Raw genomic sequence first — 20,432 nt, forward strand, 5'->3', positions numbered from 1 at the left:
ACATGAAATGTGAGGCTAATATTCACCTTCAACTGTGAATGTTTTCCATTACAATTTAACAAAACATTCACATGCAATATTCACATTGAATGATGGCAAAATATATGCACTGCACGTGTATCAATATAAGTGAACATTTTAACCTGGACTCCAAAGTACATCAAAATGTCTTGTAATAAATGCTGACACATTCAACAAGTTTAATTGAAAATGACAGATGAAATGTTCTCATGTTCTCCTGAACTTTATACATAAACGATGGGATGTGGTTGTTCTAAGTTGACAGTTACTAAGATTTAGATTCTGTCATTATATCACTGTATTCTCTGGAAAGACAAAAATACACATCCAGCTATTATCATCTAAGATCAAAACTGAATCTAAATGTGGCTACACACTGACTATAAGGGATGATATCATATAACATCTTGTCATTGATTTCCCTCATAAATCTGCTGTCAGCCAATCAGATGCAAGTATTTGAGTAGCTTATAACAGCTGTCAGTGAAAATCAATGACAAACCACTTCATGACAAACTTCCCAGACTAGCTACAACCAATGAGAACCTATACATACCTTCACTGATTTCATACTGAACGTCATGACAGCATGCATGATGATGCACAACTGCTTGTGGACATCGACCAATGAGTGATTAGGAAGGGTTTGATTGACAGCAAGCTCTACCAAGGGGGCGGGGCCTTGAATATGCTGCCACAGGTCTTCTACATCAAAGATGGGAGTCAGTGAGGATTCCGGCTCAACCTGAGAATGGAAAATACATATTCTCAACTGGGTGGTGTTTCACAACGCTTAAAGAGGGACTGGTGCCTGTTTTCACAAGGGAATTTGACACCATTTGGATATAAATCACACACAGTCAAACCATGGTAGATCGAGATTTACGACGAGTAGACGCTATGAAATGCACTAGAAAATGAATAAAGATTTCATCTCATTTTCCCTGGTCTGAATGTTGCAAGAGACTGATAATAAGGCTTGGCCGAAGAATTTCTCGCTGGTACACCGAGTTTGCTTTCCCCCATAGATATCTCTGTTACAAGTATTTCCTTAGCTTTTTCATCAAACATGGGGTCAGCAAATAATCAACTCCCTATGAATCTTGACACCACTGACTTCAAGTGTGATTAGAAATCATACTTAAAATCCCAGTTGCATGCTGATGAGTATTCATCAATGAGTCTACAAGTTATATAACATCCGCACATTGGCGTCCATATATGATTGCAAGTCATACTTAAATCTTTAAAACGTCCATTATGTTCAATTATGTTCCATCTGTACGGCACTTTACTTCAGACATGGTAATGATGTATTGAAAGCCGTGTACATGTATATAAAAGCGAGATGTTATTATTACATGTCACATAGTAATTTTACATCAAACATTCAAAGACAATATCTCACATTTTCAATCTATATATTTCCACTCATCAATGACATTAACTTGATTGTGTCATGTTTCTTTAATTCTTTTAATCATTTTTTTTAAGCACTGGACCTCTATATACAGAAATTTGCTTGAATAAGGTATGCATTGTAATTCATCGTCCATCAATTTTTAGCTAATTTATTTTCAATGATGGCTGAAATCAAGCAGTCCACATAAAAATCTGTAGTGAATATCCTACCTGATATATACAGTCAAGAAGATCTGCAGCAAAACCAAGGTATTTAGCTATTGCTGTCTCACTCAGGCCAACATCCTGTAAAAACACAACAATTTGGACGATTCCTGTTTACAAAATTAGTTAATTTCATATCCATATTAATAAAGAAATTAATTCAATATCAATTCCCAGGAAAAATCAAAAAATAGATGTGAAGGTACAAAGATATTGTTAATAGGTACAAATATACTATAAATATTGATATCTCTTTATTGTTCTACACAAATATTCCTTAAAATTGAAAAAAAAAATGTATGTCTGATAAAAATAAATCAGTCTCTGATATTATTCTGACTAATCCTCAAATTGGCAACATTCTTGACTAGATTTAAGAAGAATAACTCACCCTTCTACACAGTCTGTCTTTGGGGGCTTTCCCTACTTTGTCCATGAGGAATGCCATTGCAGAAACTTTCTTGACCATGAAAGTATGCCACATCATACTAGATACACCTAGGTATTCAAGTCAGAGAAAGGTCATAGGTCAAACATTGGGAAGTCTCAATGAATATACAAGAAATACCAAATGGGAGATTTTGGGTCGCGTGCATGGGCATGGATATATCATGGTGTAGAGGGTTAACATCAGATAACAAACAATGCACGATGCCAACCTTCTACAAAAAGAATTGCCATTTTGAGGGATGCAAACAAAATATTATTGGTGTAAAAATTATTTTTTTCAAATTTCTCCAACAGACATGCAAATTTTATGATTTTGAAAAAAATAAGTATTTTTCATAAAACCTGCAGTTTTTTCATAAGAAGAAAGGAAAAAATACAGTTGGCATATCAGCACTAAGTATACACTTCATATACAAAAACTTTGCCTAATTATCTGCAAGACATGAATCCCAGTATTCCAATCCAATGGAATATGATATTGTTATCATATATTATCATTATATTATCATTTCATCCAATGTATAACATTATAAAGATGATAGTAAAATGTTATTTTATTTCTCAAAAAAAAAATGGTAAAACTACATCCAAAAAAGGTCAAATATGGATGTTTCTAATATATATTTTTTAATTATTGGACAACAATAGAAAAACATCTTTCCTTTTATATATGTTATCTTATTATTAAATTTCACACAGCACCCTTTCCTATCGGTTAAAAAGAGCTGTGCACATATTATTCCATATTTGGGTCACTAAAGCAATAATTCAACCCCTCTGAATGATCAGCTAATTCACAATCAAGATCTATGTTCAACATAAAAGGAGAACCAGGGGAGTGTTTCATGAATCAAATAGTAATTTTAACTGACAAATTTGTTCTGAGCCAATCAGATGCAAAGATTTTGGTAGCTTAAAAGAGAGAAAAATATCACTCACCATGTTGAAGGACTGGATTTCTAATTGATCTTAAATGATGCAGTGCACATCCCAGGAATCCAGTTATCTGTTAATACATAAATGAAATGAGAATATAGTCATTATATTTGTAACACCCAGAAATTCCATTTTATCATTTTAGATTATGATTTACTTTTGAAAGCTGTTATAATTTCAAGAGGTTGATAAAGCTATTTTGAATTCATGAGAAATGCTTGGGTTAATCATCATTATTTTAACCACCATCACCATCATCATCATTACCATTACCATCATCATTATCCTTACCATCATCATTATCAATATCATCATCATTATTATAATTATTATAATCTTTATCTTCATCATCATCATCATCACAATCATCATCATCAATATTAAAATAACCATCATGACGATGATCATCATCATCATCATTATCCTCCTCATAACTACATCACCATCCTCATCATCATAATCATCATCATTGTCATATCATTTTCATCATCGCCATCATCATCCACATCATCATTACCATCACAATCATGATCAACCCTCTGATATCATCTTGACCCTCATAACTATTTTGGCAAACGCCACCAAAACAACAAGCATCAACATTATCCTTGTCTACATTTACCATCTTAATCATAACCAAAACCATCTTCAGATCATCATTATCACATTCACTGATACCTCTATTGACTCAGCCATGCTTTTATTTACTTACCTCTGGATTTTTGTTCCATTGTACCACATACTCCCACGTGCAATGAGCCTGTACCACATCATGATCTAAGCTGTGCGGGAAGCGAGCACACAACGTGTGCAGGCTTTCTGAAATCAAACAAGGAATAAAATCATGTGTACATATTATGAACACTGCTTATCAATTTCTAAGAAAATCAAGTATTGTTTCTTTTCTGTTGCACAGGAAAATGATTTTGATTACAGGCATTCATGTGTACAAAGACAAAATTCAGTGGTTTTTAAATGTTCACATACTAATTTAATACATTATATGACTAGTGAACAAATAAATGAAATATTTTGACATACCCTGTAGACTGTTTTACACTATAAAGTGGGATTCTGTCTCTCTATGTCTCTTTCTCTCCCTGTCTCAGACAAGTCAACACACAATCAAAACATTTTATGACATACCCTGTAGTTTTTCTATTGCAGCTACTCCCTCACAACCCTGTTAATCATCCATTTCTTCAACATTCTCTCTCTACCCTCTCTCTATCTCTCTTCTCTCTCTTGTCAATAGAGAGAAACGAACGAGCAGGCTTTCTCAGACAAGTCAACACACAATTAAAATATTTTGATGACATACCCTGTAATTTTTCTATTGCTGCCGTTCCCTCCTGATCCTGTTCATCCTCCATGTCTTCAACACGGCTGGACTCTCTGCTAAGGTTTAGCAGATGACTACTGACTGAATGCTTAGACAGGAAGCCTGGTGGAATGTGATAGTGAGCTACCCATCGGGCAACCATCTCCGCAAAGATTCCTGCCACAAAACAAGATGAAAAGATTAGAGTAAGACAAGTTTAACCCGTTGGAGGCCGAGCCCGCGTATATGTGGACTGGATTCTATGGAAAACGTGTGTTATAGCAAATGTATTCATTCTGCAATGGGTTAACATCAGGTGATAGAGCTTTGAAAATATGCCACCAAAGTTATAGGACAATATTTCTTAAGAAAACAGAACAATTGCATATTTTGATATCTTCAAATCAGTGTTTAAGGCCTGCCTAATACAGGAATATCAGGTTTTTTTCTGAAAATCACCTATTCCATAACTGCAAATTTTTTTAAACCATAAATCAGCATGATTAGAGTAAAAAAGTAGGAATCTTTACAGAAGTTGTATACGTTAACATCGACTTTTCTTTGAAAAAAAAGAGGAATATTTGGAAAATCATGCATTTCAGGGGGTCAAAAATAATAATTCATCTTCCAAAATAGGAATAATTGGCAGCTATACTTTTCGCATGCATAGAAATTATTCATAAAGTAGTCTGTATATCTAATTACTGAATATTTTTTTTTGTTTTACCTTTGCCACCCTCCATAACATGCTTGACTGAAATATCAGGCACAGTGACGTCAACTGGTGGAAGGGAGCCCTCTGGTGACCAGCCACGAGAGTAGTCACTTTGAAGTTGGCTTGATGTCGCCTGGAAAAAAAAATTATACAAATGAAGTAACAGATAAGATTTTCTATACCTCAGAAAGTATAAATTTTACGAATAGAAATCCTTCTTCATGACCAAAGAGGAGCAAAAATTTCAGACAAGAAGAGTCACTTTCAAGCTGGCTTGATGTTGCCTTGGAAACCAGAAAAATATACTTTTTGATTATTTTATCACCAGCTCTTATTTAATAAACAACCTCAGTGATTCTTGTCTGCACGCACTTGAAATGTATACCTCCCGACATTTCCGGCGAAAAAATATACAAGCCAAACTTCCAAATAATGACCTATGTGACCTTAGACCTTTGACCTCACCACCCCAAATTCTCAACAAATCGTCACTCCTATATGCATACATAAGCCAAGTTTGAAACTGATCCCTTGAATGGTTCTTTATCACGAAAAATGACATATTTCAATGTATATAATGACCTCTGTGACCTTTGACCTTGTGACCCCAATAGCTAATCTGATTTTGTTTTCTCCTCTCTTCTGTCCCCTCTTTCTCTCTCTCCCATACCTTGTTAAGCTTGATCTGTAGGAGTCTCTGAAGCACCATAAGATCTCGGAGCTGTTCAATGAGGACATCCCACATGCTCACATCAACCCAATCAGGTGACAAATCCGAGCTGGGCGTGGTCACATAATCTCCGTCTACGTCCATCTCATCACTGTCCTGTAAATGGTCAAGGGAACACGAAGTGACCTGAAAGCAGTCATAACTCTTTGCCCGCCACGCACATCATCCCTCCTGTGCCAGATTAATTGTAGGTTGCAACCTTACAAGGGGTTTTGCATTTACTCTGCTAATCAACTCACACAAACTTTGGATTGGTTTATTGTAAAGTAGAGTTTGGTGTGTACACTGTACAATGAGATGCACACATCACTATTGGGTATGTGTGTATGTACAATAGACCTAATGCACTCTGTGAATATTGTGAATGAAATTTCTGTCGTCTGCTGTAAGTCACTCTAGTCAAACAAATCAAGCAAATAAGCTAAAATGGTAGGTGGTTGGAAACCAGCATGTTCACATACCCATCATCAAACATTGAATACAAAGAGGCCTCCATCAGTTTGAGAAAGTTCTAATGACAATACATAAGGGAATTCAAGTCTCATAATGCCAATTCAAGCCATATCTTGGAGCAAGCTAACTTTTCAAATGCCTGCAGTACTTAAAAACTTCCAAAATGATATGTTCTTTCTTTCTCTCAGTGAAGAAATACGTTAAGAATGCAGTCTCCTTGTCACCGAGGGGTTTCTAAAGGGTAGAATCGGTAACATCAAACTAATATAGAACAAGAGTATCACAGGAGCATTAGGACTTCACTTACAAATAATCTTACACCAAAATACATTAAATTCATATGTACTCTTTTTGATCGATATTGCTTTAATTTACAATTTTCTACATAATGTATGTTAACTTTGGATGCATCTTGTTTTGTTCTGTTTTTTTAAGATGAAAGGAATAAATACTATCAATCTATCAAAATCAATTCAATCAAATAACATATTTCTCAAAGTGACAAGTTAGAGGCCAACTTTTTGGACAAGTATCATCATAAAACCAACCTGTAAACCTTTGGAATGGTCCACTTTCTGTCTATCCATATCCCTGACCAGACTTCTGACCACCATGCCTGCCACCTCGGCCCCACCCACATGGCATGTCTCATAGAGCAGCCCATGGATGATCTCCATCTCCCTTGGGGGTATGTTGATCCCACCCAGGGGGCGAGGAGAGAAGGGCATGGTAGGAGAAGACACCTCTGTCATCAGGGAGTGGAGGTTGGTCGTCGTGGTGATGGCGTCTTTGAGGAATTCATTCTCATTGTGAAGCCAGACTTGGAGAAGAAGCATCTGAATACGAACAACAAAAATATAAAAAGCAATTCAGATTTCAATTGGTAAACTGCCAATTGGTCTACACCCACTTTGTCCACTTTCTGTTTGGTCTCATCCCATGTGGTCTAAAGGCACTGTCACATCATTCCAAGCAAGCCTTGAATGTGACTTGCCGGTGACTGTTTTGGTTACCTGCAGGCAAAGATACTACAAGGGGAAGATCGGGCAGTACATAGACTGCGTAATGAAACGCTCTGGAAGAGCGCCCTACAGCGTTGAGTAAGTAACAACCTTTTTTTACCTTTGCATATCGCGAGATGGTTGTGTACAAAACATATGAGAGAAATGGTGAAGGGGTGAAGGAATAGACAATTTTTACATTTTAGATTTTTTTTTCCTTAAATCAAAGATGAATATACTTCAGAGGTTTCTGGGTAATACAAGGTGGAATTATTCCCATGCGCCACCCTTGAGCCCTCTCCAAAATCCCCTCTCTCATTTCCCCCATATGTTTCATACACAGCTGCGTGCCGATGTGCGACGGTTTACTTACTCAACGCTTGCGGGCGTCCTTCCCCATGAGCATTTATCAAGCGTTTGGGAGCGTTTCAAAAAATCGTCGAAGTGTCCGATCTTCCCCTTGCAGTATCTTTGCCGCAGGTTGCCTGTAGGTTGCCCGCATTAACAGTATCTTGCACATATCTCGCATGCAGTTGCCGCGGGAGTGCACACAAGTCTGATTTGCATGCCAAAAAAGTTTGAACATGCTCAAAACTTGTTGTAGGTGAGTTACAGGTGATTGCCCGTAAATCATCTGCAAGGCTTGCACGGAACGATGTGACAGGGTCTTAATCTTCGTCTTCAACCAGTTCGTATATTAACCACGTGGTCTAATTTCCATTTAGTCCATTAACTATTTTGTATTATTTCAAGTTAGGTGCTACCAATTAGGTCTAATATCCACTTGGTCTAACAAGACTTACCCTTTATGATTAGATGAACTATTTATGAACCAAATTTTCATGTGCCAAAATGCGAACTAATTTGTAGATGAAGAGGAGTTTAGACCATTTGGGTATGAGTGGGTATTAGACTAATTGAGAATTATACTAAGTGGGTGTTAGACCAAGTGTAGTGCAGGCCACATTGTAACAAGCCCAATTAAATAAGACCAACTGGGTAGGCCTATGTGATATTAGAATGAGATCGAGGCCAACTGCTCATAGACCAAGTAAATATAAACCTTTGGTTGACCTAAAAGCAAGATTTGAATGTGTAAAGGAGAAATGATAAATTGGGTCTGGAAGATGATTGGAATTGTTGGACAGTTTGCTCCCTACAGCCAAAGAAGTCCTATTCTTCCTATTCTTTCTTCATAGTGTCAACCTAAAAAAAAATTGTGAATGAACATCAGTTCTACTTGAGGAATAGGAGATAACCAAATGAACTTTGTTCTCTGCAATATCTGTAAATGTCATTCGGTGATCTTTCAATAAATTTGCTGCTTTGGAGATTCACAACATCAAGAGCAAACAGAGAAACATATCTTGACCAGACTTTTAAAGTTTTTATAAAGTGTAACTTGAAAAATATAATACATTAGATGAAGATTGAATATGACAACTATTGACTTCTGCTTGCCTTAATGATAAAAAAAATACAGGAGGCAGAGAATGACTTTTCCTATGAATTTGAATTTTTGGCCTGTAATAGTTGAATACTGGTATTTTCAATAAAATCATGTGACTCTATGAATGATTGGAATGTTAGGTGATACTTGAACATTGTTCATATTGTTGTCCATTTGTCAAAGCTGCAGGCAGGCATAAGTAATATGTCGACTGAGAGGGAAAAAAATTATATATGGGGACACAAAACGATTTGCCCTATGAATTTGGATGGAATAGTAGAAAAAAGATGTATTGTCAGCATTATCATCATCATCACCATCAACATCATCACCATCATCATCATCACCATCAACATTACAATCATCATCACCATCATCATCATGCATACTTACAATGGTGTCATGTGAGCCTATCTCTGCATCTCTGATCACTTCACATAGCTCCAGAGAGGAGCAGCTGTCTACTAAACATGGCTTGAACAGGTACATACCTAGAAAGAATACATGTACAGGCAATTCATTCTTTATACTCTCCATCAATTTCATGTATTCAAATGAAAATCAATAAATTCATCAAACTGAATGATCTTGTCTAAGCATGATGCTGCTCATTAATGCAGCATGTAGAATACATCTTTTTCAGCTAATCATATAGCAAAGAAAAAAATGCTAAATTGTGTGGACATTTTTTTTTTAGATATTCAAATCCAAAAGTTTATGTACACCAAAGACCTTCAACACAGATAAGCACTTGTGGACAGTTTTATTAGCTGTCCACTATATCATTATAATTGTTTTCCTGGCTTTTGTTCTCGTTCATGTTTAGATTGTTACCAAAAGAGGCGTTTATTTTGAAACATGGTTTGTAAATATGGGGAAAAATTCCAATATATACCTAATGTCAAACGTTTCTCTTCTGCCAGATTCTCCTTGAAGGCGACTTTCATCTTGATTTCCTCAGCAGCTGCTGGAACTTCTTCCTCTGCATTCTCTTCCTGCTTCTCCTCCGTTTCATCTTCTTTTACAGTTCCTTCCCCCTTTCCTTCCTTGTTCGCTCTTTGCACCACGGTCCTGAAGCAGCTCAGGAATGTAGCAGGATCCATGCTGTAGTCCGATTCAAAGTGCACCCTCGCTTGGCCAGAAGAGGACAGGTAGGAAGTAATGTCATCCAGAAGAGACTCAAAAGAGGTCAAATCTTGTTTCAATTTTGAAGCAAGATCCTGGAACAACATATAATAATCAGGTATTACCAACACACTTCACAATATATTAAGGAGGTAATGATACTAAATATACTGTTATATTTATCTGCACCTGAATACAAATTGATCATAATTCATAGAGAGAAATGCCCTCTTTACTATGCACTCACTGTACAAGTGTAACTTTATCATTACTATTATCAAATCAATGAAACAAGCACACTCTACATGTACAGTATATCAGGAATTATTTCTTTCCTAAAATCAAGTTTTATCATCACAATTGCTTGAATATACAATACACAGTATCAAACAACAAATAGGTTACTTTGGAATACATAAGCCATGTAAATACTTCGCATCACAGTAGGTTCGCTTCCAATATCTTCTCCACTTTCAGTACAGATTTAAATAATTATGTAATGGGGAATTCCATAAAATATGTTCATAATAATTATGATAGTAATCATGACTTGGGCCATTATTTGTCTCTGTTTATATAGTTTTTATGAAAATTTGCAATGTTCTCAAATGATCATGTCTCAGGCACTTATTGTAAGAAATTAAGTAAGAATGGAGGAAAATGGGGGTTGGGCATTCAAAAGCATTGATAACGTCACGGATCTGCTCTCAAATTATAATGTATAGTTATTTACCTCTGCTGTGATTCTAGGAGTTGGGCCAACACCACCTTCTCCTTTCCCCTCTACTGCCCCTCCTCCTGTCTCGCTCCCATCCACTTCCTCCCCCTCCGTCCTCTCCTCTCCTTGTTCCCTCTTCCCAGCTTTCCTCTGCAGGCCTTGTATCTTGATGTAGGCCTCGATGAGCTTGACCTGGCACCCGCAGTACTGCAGGAGACGTCGGCTCTCGTAGTCCATGCAGCTGGGATCCTGGCCGCCGAGCTGGTTGATGAGCACCCTGATGATGTGGAAGAGTTCTTCTGAGGACATGCCCTTCGCTGACAAGGCTTTATCAAGGGCCTGGGGAGTGTTTCATGAAACCAACAGACAGTGACTTTCACTGACAAATTTTCTCTGAGCCTATCAGACACAAGGATTTTCAGTTGTTCATAAACAATACAAGTTATCTAAACCCCTGATAACGATTTTGGGTCAAATGTCCAAAGAAAGGTGGATGAGATTGGCATAAAATCCAGGCACTGTTTCATGAGAGCTTTAATCTCTGAAAAACTTTTCACTAACACGTACCACACTAAAGTGCTTCTGCTTCTCAACCAATCGATAGCAAATATTGCATCAAAATTACCCTTGAATGACAACCTAAAGAGCAGAGTACATGCATACTGTCCATTAAAGGAAGGATTAAGCCCTCACAGTACATCATACAGTATGTATTCACTTGATCTACAAGCAGTTGGTCGTCTTCTCATGGGCCCGTATTCTGAAGTCGGGTTTAACTTAAACTCTGGTTTAAAGTTGTGGTTTAAGTATGGACAGCCAATTGTTACATAAATCACTATCAGTTGAGATATATTTCACCTCATTTGGCTCTCAAATCATTCATAATTGTGTAGGAAGTATGAATAGATGATTGTCTTCACCATCGATGAATCAGGAAAGAGCACAGTAAACATAAGAAACATACAACTTAATAAAAATGTTGACACTTTTGGCTTCCCATAATTTTAGCACAGAGTTAGACCGTGGTCTAAGTTAAACCTGACTTCAGAATATGGGCCATAGTCTTTACATGGGCTAAACACATTTGGTCTACTATCAATTAACTGCCGTTTGGTTAGAGCATGGGGATGAGACCAACGTTAAGAAGACAGAGCGAGTGTAGATGAATCTGCACTTAACCCTTCCTGCTACTTTTAAAGAAACTGAAATTTACTTGGTAATATTATCAAGTCATTTAACCTGTGCTGAAGCATTCCAAGGATTTTTGCTCGTCAACACAACCTTAACATAAATAACGTAAATATCTTACTCTAAGAAAATATGCCATCACATAAATAAGTGATAATAGTATTTCTGATGTCATTTACCTGTTGTTTATATGCAGTCAGTTTCAGGTCTTGCAGGATTTTACTGATCGGTTCCACAATAGGTTCTGGGGGAATGTAGAAAAAGATGAAGTGATTTACTATCATATAAGACGATACGTCTGATAATCTGATTACTTGACCCCAATCCTGCTGTAACGTGTCCAACGTCTCTGTATAATCAGCATTTGGGCATCGCTCCAATATTTGGTGTGACTGTGTTATGTGTGACTACGTTACAATTTTTTTTTTATAATTGATTACTTTTTTGAAAATTTGATGATCGGCCCATTTAAAATAAGGATAAGCAATAATAATAATGACAACAAAAATTATAATAAGTAACATTTAAAAAGTGCTTGATACAATGTTTCTAAAGCGCAGCATACAACCATTCTGGCGTTAGAACAACTACCCTGATCAGGTGGTAAAGCATTTATTTCCTTACAACCAGGTACCCATTTACTTCACTTGGGTGTAGAGTAGCAAATTTAGATTAACACCTTGCCTCAGGATACAAGTGCTGTAATGGGAATTGAACCCTGATCCTTGTGGTTCAAAGTCTGGAGACTTTTCCACCGAGTCAAAACATCAGTACTACTAGTAAAGGTCTTTTACTGACCTTTGAGAGACCTCCGGTGATGTAGGAGACTCGATAGCTTCTTGATGAGGTGAAGATCATGGGCCCTCTTACTGTTCTTGTCACTCAGAGCAAGATGGAACGGAACATTGAAGGTCCGTACCAGGCCACTAGGCTCTAGGAGACAGCACTGTAGCATGTGAGGTCTGGTCCGGGAATCTTGAACGGACAGGCTGTTCAGACCCATCACTCCGTATCCTGGGTATAGGAGTCTGCAATGAGCAACACAGAATTAAATTGAAATAGACATATTGTAATTCAATTGTGAACTATGATTTTCAAGCGAAATAAGTATGGATGCCAATGTGTAACACTCTATACAGACAAATCACATTATAAAGAAATAATAATTTTTGTTGTCATTGTAAATGGACTGCCAATATGTCATATAAAGAAAATGATTCTAATAAAACATTTAACAACTTAACTATTGATGAATTCTAATCAAATGATCATCAAGGCACATGAAACTGGATGCATTGCTTTAGGCCATGACACAGACATTCATTTCATTCCATACTGCAAATGAGAGCCAGTTTTGCATTTGTATACTAAATAGTACTAAAAACAGGCAAAATATGGTTTGTAGCGTCTTGATGCCATATCACATTTGAAAGGACAATCCAACTCAACCGGACATTGTGGCATGTGTCTTTAATCCACCGTTCAACATTAAGTTGCATAATTTACAAGAAACTTACGTTCAATTGTAAAGTCAAGTGCTCCCAAATAAAGAGTATTAGGATTATGCAAAAAAGTTGAGTTGCAATTGAATGCAAATCAACTACAAATTTGAATTTCATCTAAGGACTTGGGCTTGATATGGAGACTTGAGCACCACTTGATTTCAAATTGAACGTAAGTTTATTGCAAGTCCCATAAGTTATGTCAGCTGGGCCCCATCTTACAAAGAGTTACGACTGATCCAATCAATCATAACTCTATGGAAAGCCATCAGTGTCATAATTTTTTGTACAGGAAATTTGCAAACAAAGAGAAGCACGGGGAATTTTGGAGAAAACAATGAATGCATGAATATACATCATAGCTAGAAAACATTTTGAACAAACATGCATAATAGATGTTGAAGTTGCTGGCCGTCCATAGATGCGATTGATTGATCAATCGCAACTCTTTGTAAGACGGGGCCCAGGTGACATTAAAGGTTAATCCCAGACGTACATAAACTAATTGCTATAAATCTGTAAAACCATAACCCTGACGTAAGAACACTCACCTGCATGACTTTGGAACATTGAAAGCCGCTACGCGTGGACCCTGCTGCGTGTTCCATACCTCTATGATGCCTCTCCTGGGTGCGTAGATCACCAGGAAGAGAGCCACTCTGGGTCCATGCTTGCTGCCTGCACTGACCCTGGGCTTCTTACTGCCATGGTCTGAGGAACGCTCTCTGTGGATATCCTCTACGACCTGGATCCAACCGCACTGCGCATCGCGGTATCCTGACAGATCAAGGAGTTTCTATTATTGATTAATTTACCTTTTAATTATTATCCTAATTATTATCATAATAATAATATTAATACTAATAATAACAGCAACAACAACAATAATCATAGTATTAGTAATAATTATGATAATAATAAACAAATAATATTTATCCAGGGTAGCCAATTCAGTTCTGAGAACTGTTGTACTAGTAGGCCCTACTTAACGTGATGTTATTACCCTAGCTTTAGCTTTAGCTAGGGTGTCTGTAGGCTCTCAAGCTATCAACAAATTTTATCCTACTGAGTACTCATTTATACCCAAGTTAGGAAGATTAATAGTTTCACAAAGATTTAACATTAGCTCAAAATTGCATGTGTGGGGTATACAATATATTACCACATTGGTCAGATCGTGATCTGGGGATGCGCACTACTGTGTATTCATAAATGAGGTTACACATTAGATTTGACGTTTAAGCATGACTCTTTCATAAGTCATATTTCAGTCTTTGTGAAACACCCAAGGTAAAAAATGAGTCAAACTTTTAGGTAGAGATATTAAAGATTTGTCTGTTTTCATTAAAATTTTTATTTCCACATTTACATATACTTTCAATTGTTTAGAAGAAATTAAATGTCCTGTAATAACATGTATGAATGATTTGACTATTACATGATTATGTACTAAAATCACTACAAACCAAAGTTCTGAAATCCTGGATTTACCATGTGAACCAATCCACAAATCCTGACTTCTATGCATCTCATAGCATTAATAAGTGACACCTGAGCCCTGTTTCATGAAAACATATCATCAATGGCAATGCTCTATCCTATTAAGATAATGCTATTTGATTGGATGAGAGCAAACTTGGCTCAGATTTAAAGCCATTGTTATCAAACCAACCTTTTTTAAACCCAACACTACTTTACCTTTCCACATGCGTACTGCTACTCCTCGGCTGACATCAATCAGAGACACCCTGCCAAAGCTATCAGTGCTAACTGCTAACCTCATACCAGGAGCTAATACAATGCTATCACCATGGCGACGGACATCCGGTAATCCAAATCTGCAAGGATACGAGAGAGACAGATAGAGATATCTATCAACCTGCTGACTGGTGAATTATGTAATTTTCATGATTATACTGGTGGGTGTTTCATAAAGCTGTTCGTAGGTTAAGAGCGATTTTAAGAACAACTGGTGAACCTTTCTTACGCGCTAACCCATTGCCAATGAATATTTAGAAGTATACCATTTACCACAAGAAAGGATCACCAGTCGCTCTTAACGTAAGAACAGCTTTATGAAACGGCACCCGGGAACCACCAGGCCCCAGAATATCGTAACTACTGAATTCTGTAATTCTCATGAACTTTGTGCAGAGTTTTATGTTAAGTGTGACTTTACAAACGACTGGTGATCCTTTCTTGTGGTAAATGATACACCATTAAATGTTCATTGGTGATTATAATAGTGCGTAAGAAAGATTGGCCAGTCGTTCTTAAAGTCGCTGTTAACTGACATACAACTTTATGAAATGGCCACCTGGTCCAGAAGGTGATGTATTAAATTGCTCTTAAAGTTAACTTCATTTGCTGCTTGTGTACCTAAAATAAAGCAGTAAATGTGATCTTATTTTCAAATTCATACAGCACAAACAAACCTTCACAGACAAAGATAATATTTATATGAAGTTAAGTTATAATTTCATTTCACATAATTAAAACCATTTGAATGACCTGAATCACATAAGTCATTTTGAAATCTGTAGTTTGAAACCATGACTTATGTAGAATTCATGCATTGATTATGCTACATTCAGCACTTATATTGAAATTGCATCCCCTATGAATGTGTACATTTGCATCAGGGTGATAGCTAGTTACTTTATAGGTTATTGCATTAATAAAACAACTGTTTTGAGGAAATGACTCCACTGTTGGTTAACAGAGGAGTCATTTACTCAAAACAGTCGAATGTAAATGAATTAACATTAATGTTAATTAATTTACATAAGCAATTGCATCATTAATACAATAACCTTAGTAACAAGCATCAATAATGATTTCTATGGCAAAAGTGAGCATTTATCATTACACGATTCATCAATGTACACAGTGAATTAACATAATCAATACATGAAATATGCGTAAGCCACTCTTTGAAAACCACAGATTCAGAACCAAACTTTGTGAATTTCGGACATCATGCCCATGCTTACCTTATTGGAAGTGATATTGCAGGTTCAATTCTAGGTTTCGTCTTGCTAGGGGCTTGCGTGTCTGTATTCTGCTTGTTTCCACCAAATCCAAACCAACCACTGTATAAGCAAGCAAAACAATTACCTAAGAAACCATGTCATCTTACATTACACAAAGTTTGAAGTTATGCCCATCAATTATCAGAGTTTTAACGGCTAAATCACCCTCACCGCAGCAAAAAATAGGATTGTAGATTAATTGTTGTTCACTGAATTAAAGCATTATGTAGAGGTGTTACAGCCAAAGAGGATAAGGTCCAGTGTTCAAATCCTGCATTAGCACTTGCAAAATTTGGCAAGGCATTTATCTTCATTTGCCACTCTCCATCCAAGTGGAGTAATGGGGACCCTGTAGAAAGGAATTCCTTGATTTCTCAAGCACCTAATACAGGTAGCTATGCTAAAGCTGGGACAGCAATATGCGGCGCTTAGAAGCATTGTATTTATGCACTATATAAATGTTGCATATCATTATTACTATTATCATTATAAGGTTGATATTCTAAATGGAATGAAATAATTCGATAAATGTTCAGAACATACCTTGCAGCAGAGAATATGGCTGACTTGAGCTTGCTAGCAACAGCTAATGCCACATCAGAGAAAAGAGGTTGAGCACTTCCCTGGAGGAGTAGAAAAAGAAGCAGTCACATATAAATAAACAACCTTACAATACAGTTAAACTGTCTCCTGCAAAACTGTGTCCGAAAGATTGGGAAAGGTGGATTGTAATGCATTGATTGAAACTGCACCGTGAGCGTTCGTCCGAGTGGATTTGGCACGTTAATAATCATACATATTTTTGTAAGAAATCAAATCAATTCTGCTATGTCACACACACTGCACATACTAATGTTCAGCCAACACATGTCAGTTGTGCTTTGACAGATAATGAAAGTTAAGAAATTAAATATCAAGTTTTATTTTTATGAATTTTTCTCACATAAACTTTCATCCAACAGGCCCTTGTAATAATAAGTTATGGACTACAGCAAGGTAATAATTAATGGTCATAATCTATCAACCTTGTTAGACAGATTCCACCATAATGATTTTGTTCCTACCTCTAGAGCAAAGAAGAATCCTAGGAAAGGTCCGGCACCTGTTGTGATATACTTGTGACAGACCGGGGGAGAGGTCTTAATGGATGCAGCATAGCCACCTAGGGTTGAGGCTGCGTGGAGCTGGTCAAAGGAACAACTGGTCACAACACCTGCACAAAACACAATATATGGGGCACACATTATCATTCAGAATAAAACATTAATCAAAATGGATAAGGTAATGTCCATAGAGTGTCTTCTTTACTAATATCCATTAATTCATTCACAATTTATTTCGATTTTACCTTATTAAAATACCTCATTGAATATCCGTTGGTACCATCATATATAGCTCGCTCTTCCATGACAATATTTAAGGCATACCTGTGCTAATGTGGTCCACTATGGCATCTTGTTGCTGTAAGCCCCATTTCTTGTAGACAAGTGGTGGTGGTTGTATGTTGTCACTTCCACTGGCAGCAGCTGCAATATAATCAAGAAGAATGACATTTCTGAATATTCATTCGTTCATTGATTCATTGCTTATTCAATCATTTATTCATTCATTCATAATTGGTGATTTCAAGTATGGTATTCAGTTTTGGTGTTGAGAGGAATGAGAGCATGAAAAGGCTGCTGAACCAAGCTCCAACACTATTGTGGGTTTAGAAATAAGATACCAATCGTGTTATCGAGAGCTCATGACCTAACGCCTCCGTGTTATGCTGGAGATCGTCATAACTTTACCAAAGAATTTACAACGTGAAAGTGAAATCGGGGATAAATTGCAGTAAAATCCCACAGTACAGAGTGCAAAGGCTAAAATCACTGAAAGAATCTCCCAAAATAGATAATACTGTTCAATTAAATGTAGTAAGCTCTAATGATTTTTATCTGTAAAAGTTAATTCCATTGGGGTGTTTCATCCTGTTCACTGCCTGTTTGTGAGCTCCAGATCACCAATATCAAACTTGAAATCACAATTTTTTTAGTCCTTGGAAGTTGGTGGTGGTGTATGAGGAAATTACGCGTAGATCTTCTCCATCTGCTAGGTTCAGCAGACGACTTTCAACCCCAATGCTCAAAACAAACTACCAGGGCCCTGTCTTACAAAGAGTTAGATTGATCCAATCACTCACAAATATGGAAAGCCAGCAATGTCAACATTGAAAATGCATGTTTGTATAAGAAATTTTCTAGAAATGATGTATATTCATAAATTCATAGTTTTCTTGAAAACTTGGTGTGTTTCGCTTTGTTACAAAGGACATTTGTGCAAATTTCCTGTAAAAAATTATGTCATTGATGGATTTCCATATAGTTGAGGTCTATTGGATCAATTTCAACTCATTGTAAGACAGGGCCCAGAAATATTTCACATTTACCACGGGCAGCAAGGCAGTTTAGGTGTGTACCCAATTCGCCTTCATCGCCTTGGGTTAATACAAGCCCTGAACGTGTTATAAAAACTTCCCTTTGTTTACCTTTAGCCAGCTGATTCCGACATGCTCTAAGAGACTGGAACAGACTGAAGCCATCCACTGTCACCAATGCTGTAGGATAGAGAATGGTAAGCTCTTCTTGCTGCTCAGCTACTCCGGCATGGCGTGGCATCTCATACGTTCTACCTTTCAGTTTCAGGACAGGGTCTTCATGGAGGAGTTGAGAAAGGAGCAGGGAACCAGTCTGAGATGGATAAAGAAGCCATTACAGATATGATATTCCCTCTGAAAAAAAATCTGAAAAATAGCCAAGGGTCGCTAAGTCACCGCCGAAGTCCGAGGCGCCCCGTTTGGGATTACAAGCTCTTGCATAGTAAAGAAATCGAAATGGAATTTCAAGGTGAGTCTGCATGATAGTTTTATCATTTGACTTTAAAAAGCAGTAAAAACAGCATGAGAATGTTCTTGGGCAAAGGATTTCATGTAAAAAAATAAAAATTAAAAAAATTAAAAATAAAAAATGTGAAGAAAAAAATCAACAACAAAATCGGAATTCCAATTTTAATCGGGAAAATATCATGCCTGCATTATGTAATTTGTTCCACCATATGTCTAGAGCAACTTTTCTCAAATGGCCCTTTCCTTTTTTTTCCAAATTCAATAGGTACTAAGTTAACTGTTGTATTTTTACAAGAAGCACGACTGGTTTACGTATCAGCGACATTTAACTGTAATAAAGAAATCACTGCACAGGCCAGGTGACACGACTTGCAGGTTCTGTTTACATACAATATTCACTAGCATTGTTCACTTTAAACTAATCGATTATCCACTGACCCATTGCCAAATACCAGACACGACTCAACACTTTGTTATCATTCTTTAAATGGGATAACAAGCCTATTTTGAAATAAAATATCAATAATCATGCTCATCTCAGTGATTCAAAAAGCACTATACCCGCCTACAGTCAAGGACTTTCATCTGCTCTAGGGCAAATTTTTATTACGGTTCATAGTTCCATATATTACGAGTAAACAGTGAAATAAAGTCTTAAAATATTTTGAACAGGTTTTGAACATAACAAAATAACTGTGACAGGTAAAAGGTCTAACAGTAAAAAAAAAATATATATATATATATATACCCAATTTGTAATAGTTAAAACACAAATGACACATAACTCAACGTTTATTTCCTTCTGAACAAATCTCCAGACCAAATGAACTGGGGAGAATTGTTCACAAAAGCTCCTAAAATCATTGCATCTGATTGGCACAGAGCAAAGTAGCGAGTAAAATCACCGACAATTTGTTTTATGAAATGCTCCCCACATGATAATTGAATGAACCCATTGCAAAGATGAAAGAACAAAATACATCTCAATGTAACTTTGTAAAATATGAAATTGAAATAATATAGTAGAATGACATTACTGGCATTGAAATATGAGCGCTCACCTCTGTGTACATTCTAACATAGCCCGAGGTGAAGCCTAGAACTACACACGTCCAGTCCGGAGCACCATGGGACGATCTCTTCTGTGAGGCAAGAGGGACACATACTGCACACGTGATGCACTCCCTGAAACAAAGAGAATAAAAGATGTCAACCCTGAATAGATGAAGAAAGAAATAACAATGATGATGAGGAGAATGATATCTTAATAATAATAATTG

General features: G+C 36.8%; 1 protein-coding gene across 2 annotated transcripts in view; it reads right to left on the bottom strand.

The window, feature by feature from the left end:
• Positions 1 to 20,432, bottom strand: part of LOC129264433 (rab3 GTPase-activating protein non-catalytic subunit-like) — a 46,169-nt gene that overhangs the window by 10,757 nt on the left and 14,980 nt on the right. For both annotated transcript variants that reach the window (XM_064102609.1, XM_064102610.1), the window contains exons 5-26: positions 20,214 to 20,337; positions 18,796 to 18,997; positions 17,696 to 17,794; positions 17,333 to 17,481; positions 16,812 to 16,891; positions 16,230 to 16,328; positions 14,935 to 15,074; positions 13,788 to 14,013; positions 12,533 to 12,762; positions 11,914 to 11,978; positions 10,562 to 10,885; positions 9,599 to 9,923; positions 9,097 to 9,194; positions 6,801 to 7,088; positions 5,740 to 5,895; positions 5,082 to 5,202; positions 4,355 to 4,531; positions 3,746 to 3,852; positions 3,037 to 3,103; positions 2,039 to 2,145; positions 1,654 to 1,728; positions 578 to 766 (exon numbers count right to left, since the gene is read on the bottom strand). In XM_064102609.1, the coding sequence (XP_063958679.1) occupies positions 578 to 766; positions 1,654 to 1,728; positions 2,039 to 2,145; positions 3,037 to 3,103; positions 3,746 to 3,852; positions 4,355 to 4,531; positions 5,082 to 5,202; positions 5,740 to 5,895; positions 6,801 to 7,088; positions 9,097 to 9,194; positions 9,599 to 9,923; positions 10,562 to 10,885; positions 11,914 to 11,978; positions 12,533 to 12,762; positions 13,788 to 14,013; positions 14,935 to 15,074; positions 16,230 to 16,328; positions 16,812 to 16,891; positions 17,333 to 17,481; positions 17,696 to 17,794; positions 18,796 to 18,997; positions 20,214 to 20,337 (3,448 nt within the window). The remainder of the gene's footprint in view (positions 1 to 577; positions 767 to 1,653; positions 1,729 to 2,038; positions 2,146 to 3,036; positions 3,104 to 3,745; positions 3,853 to 4,354; positions 4,532 to 5,081; positions 5,203 to 5,739; positions 5,896 to 6,800; positions 7,089 to 9,096; positions 9,195 to 9,598; positions 9,924 to 10,561; positions 10,886 to 11,913; positions 11,979 to 12,532; positions 12,763 to 13,787; positions 14,014 to 14,934; positions 15,075 to 16,229; positions 16,329 to 16,811; positions 16,892 to 17,332; positions 17,482 to 17,695; positions 17,795 to 18,795; positions 18,998 to 20,213; positions 20,338 to 20,432) is intronic.

Source organism: Lytechinus pictus, chromosome 7 (genome assembly GCF_037042905.1).
Source record: "Lytechinus pictus isolate F3 Inbred chromosome 7, Lp3.0, whole genome shotgun sequence".
NCBI lineage: Eukaryota > Metazoa > Echinodermata > Echinoidea > Temnopleuroida > Toxopneustidae > Lytechinus > Lytechinus pictus.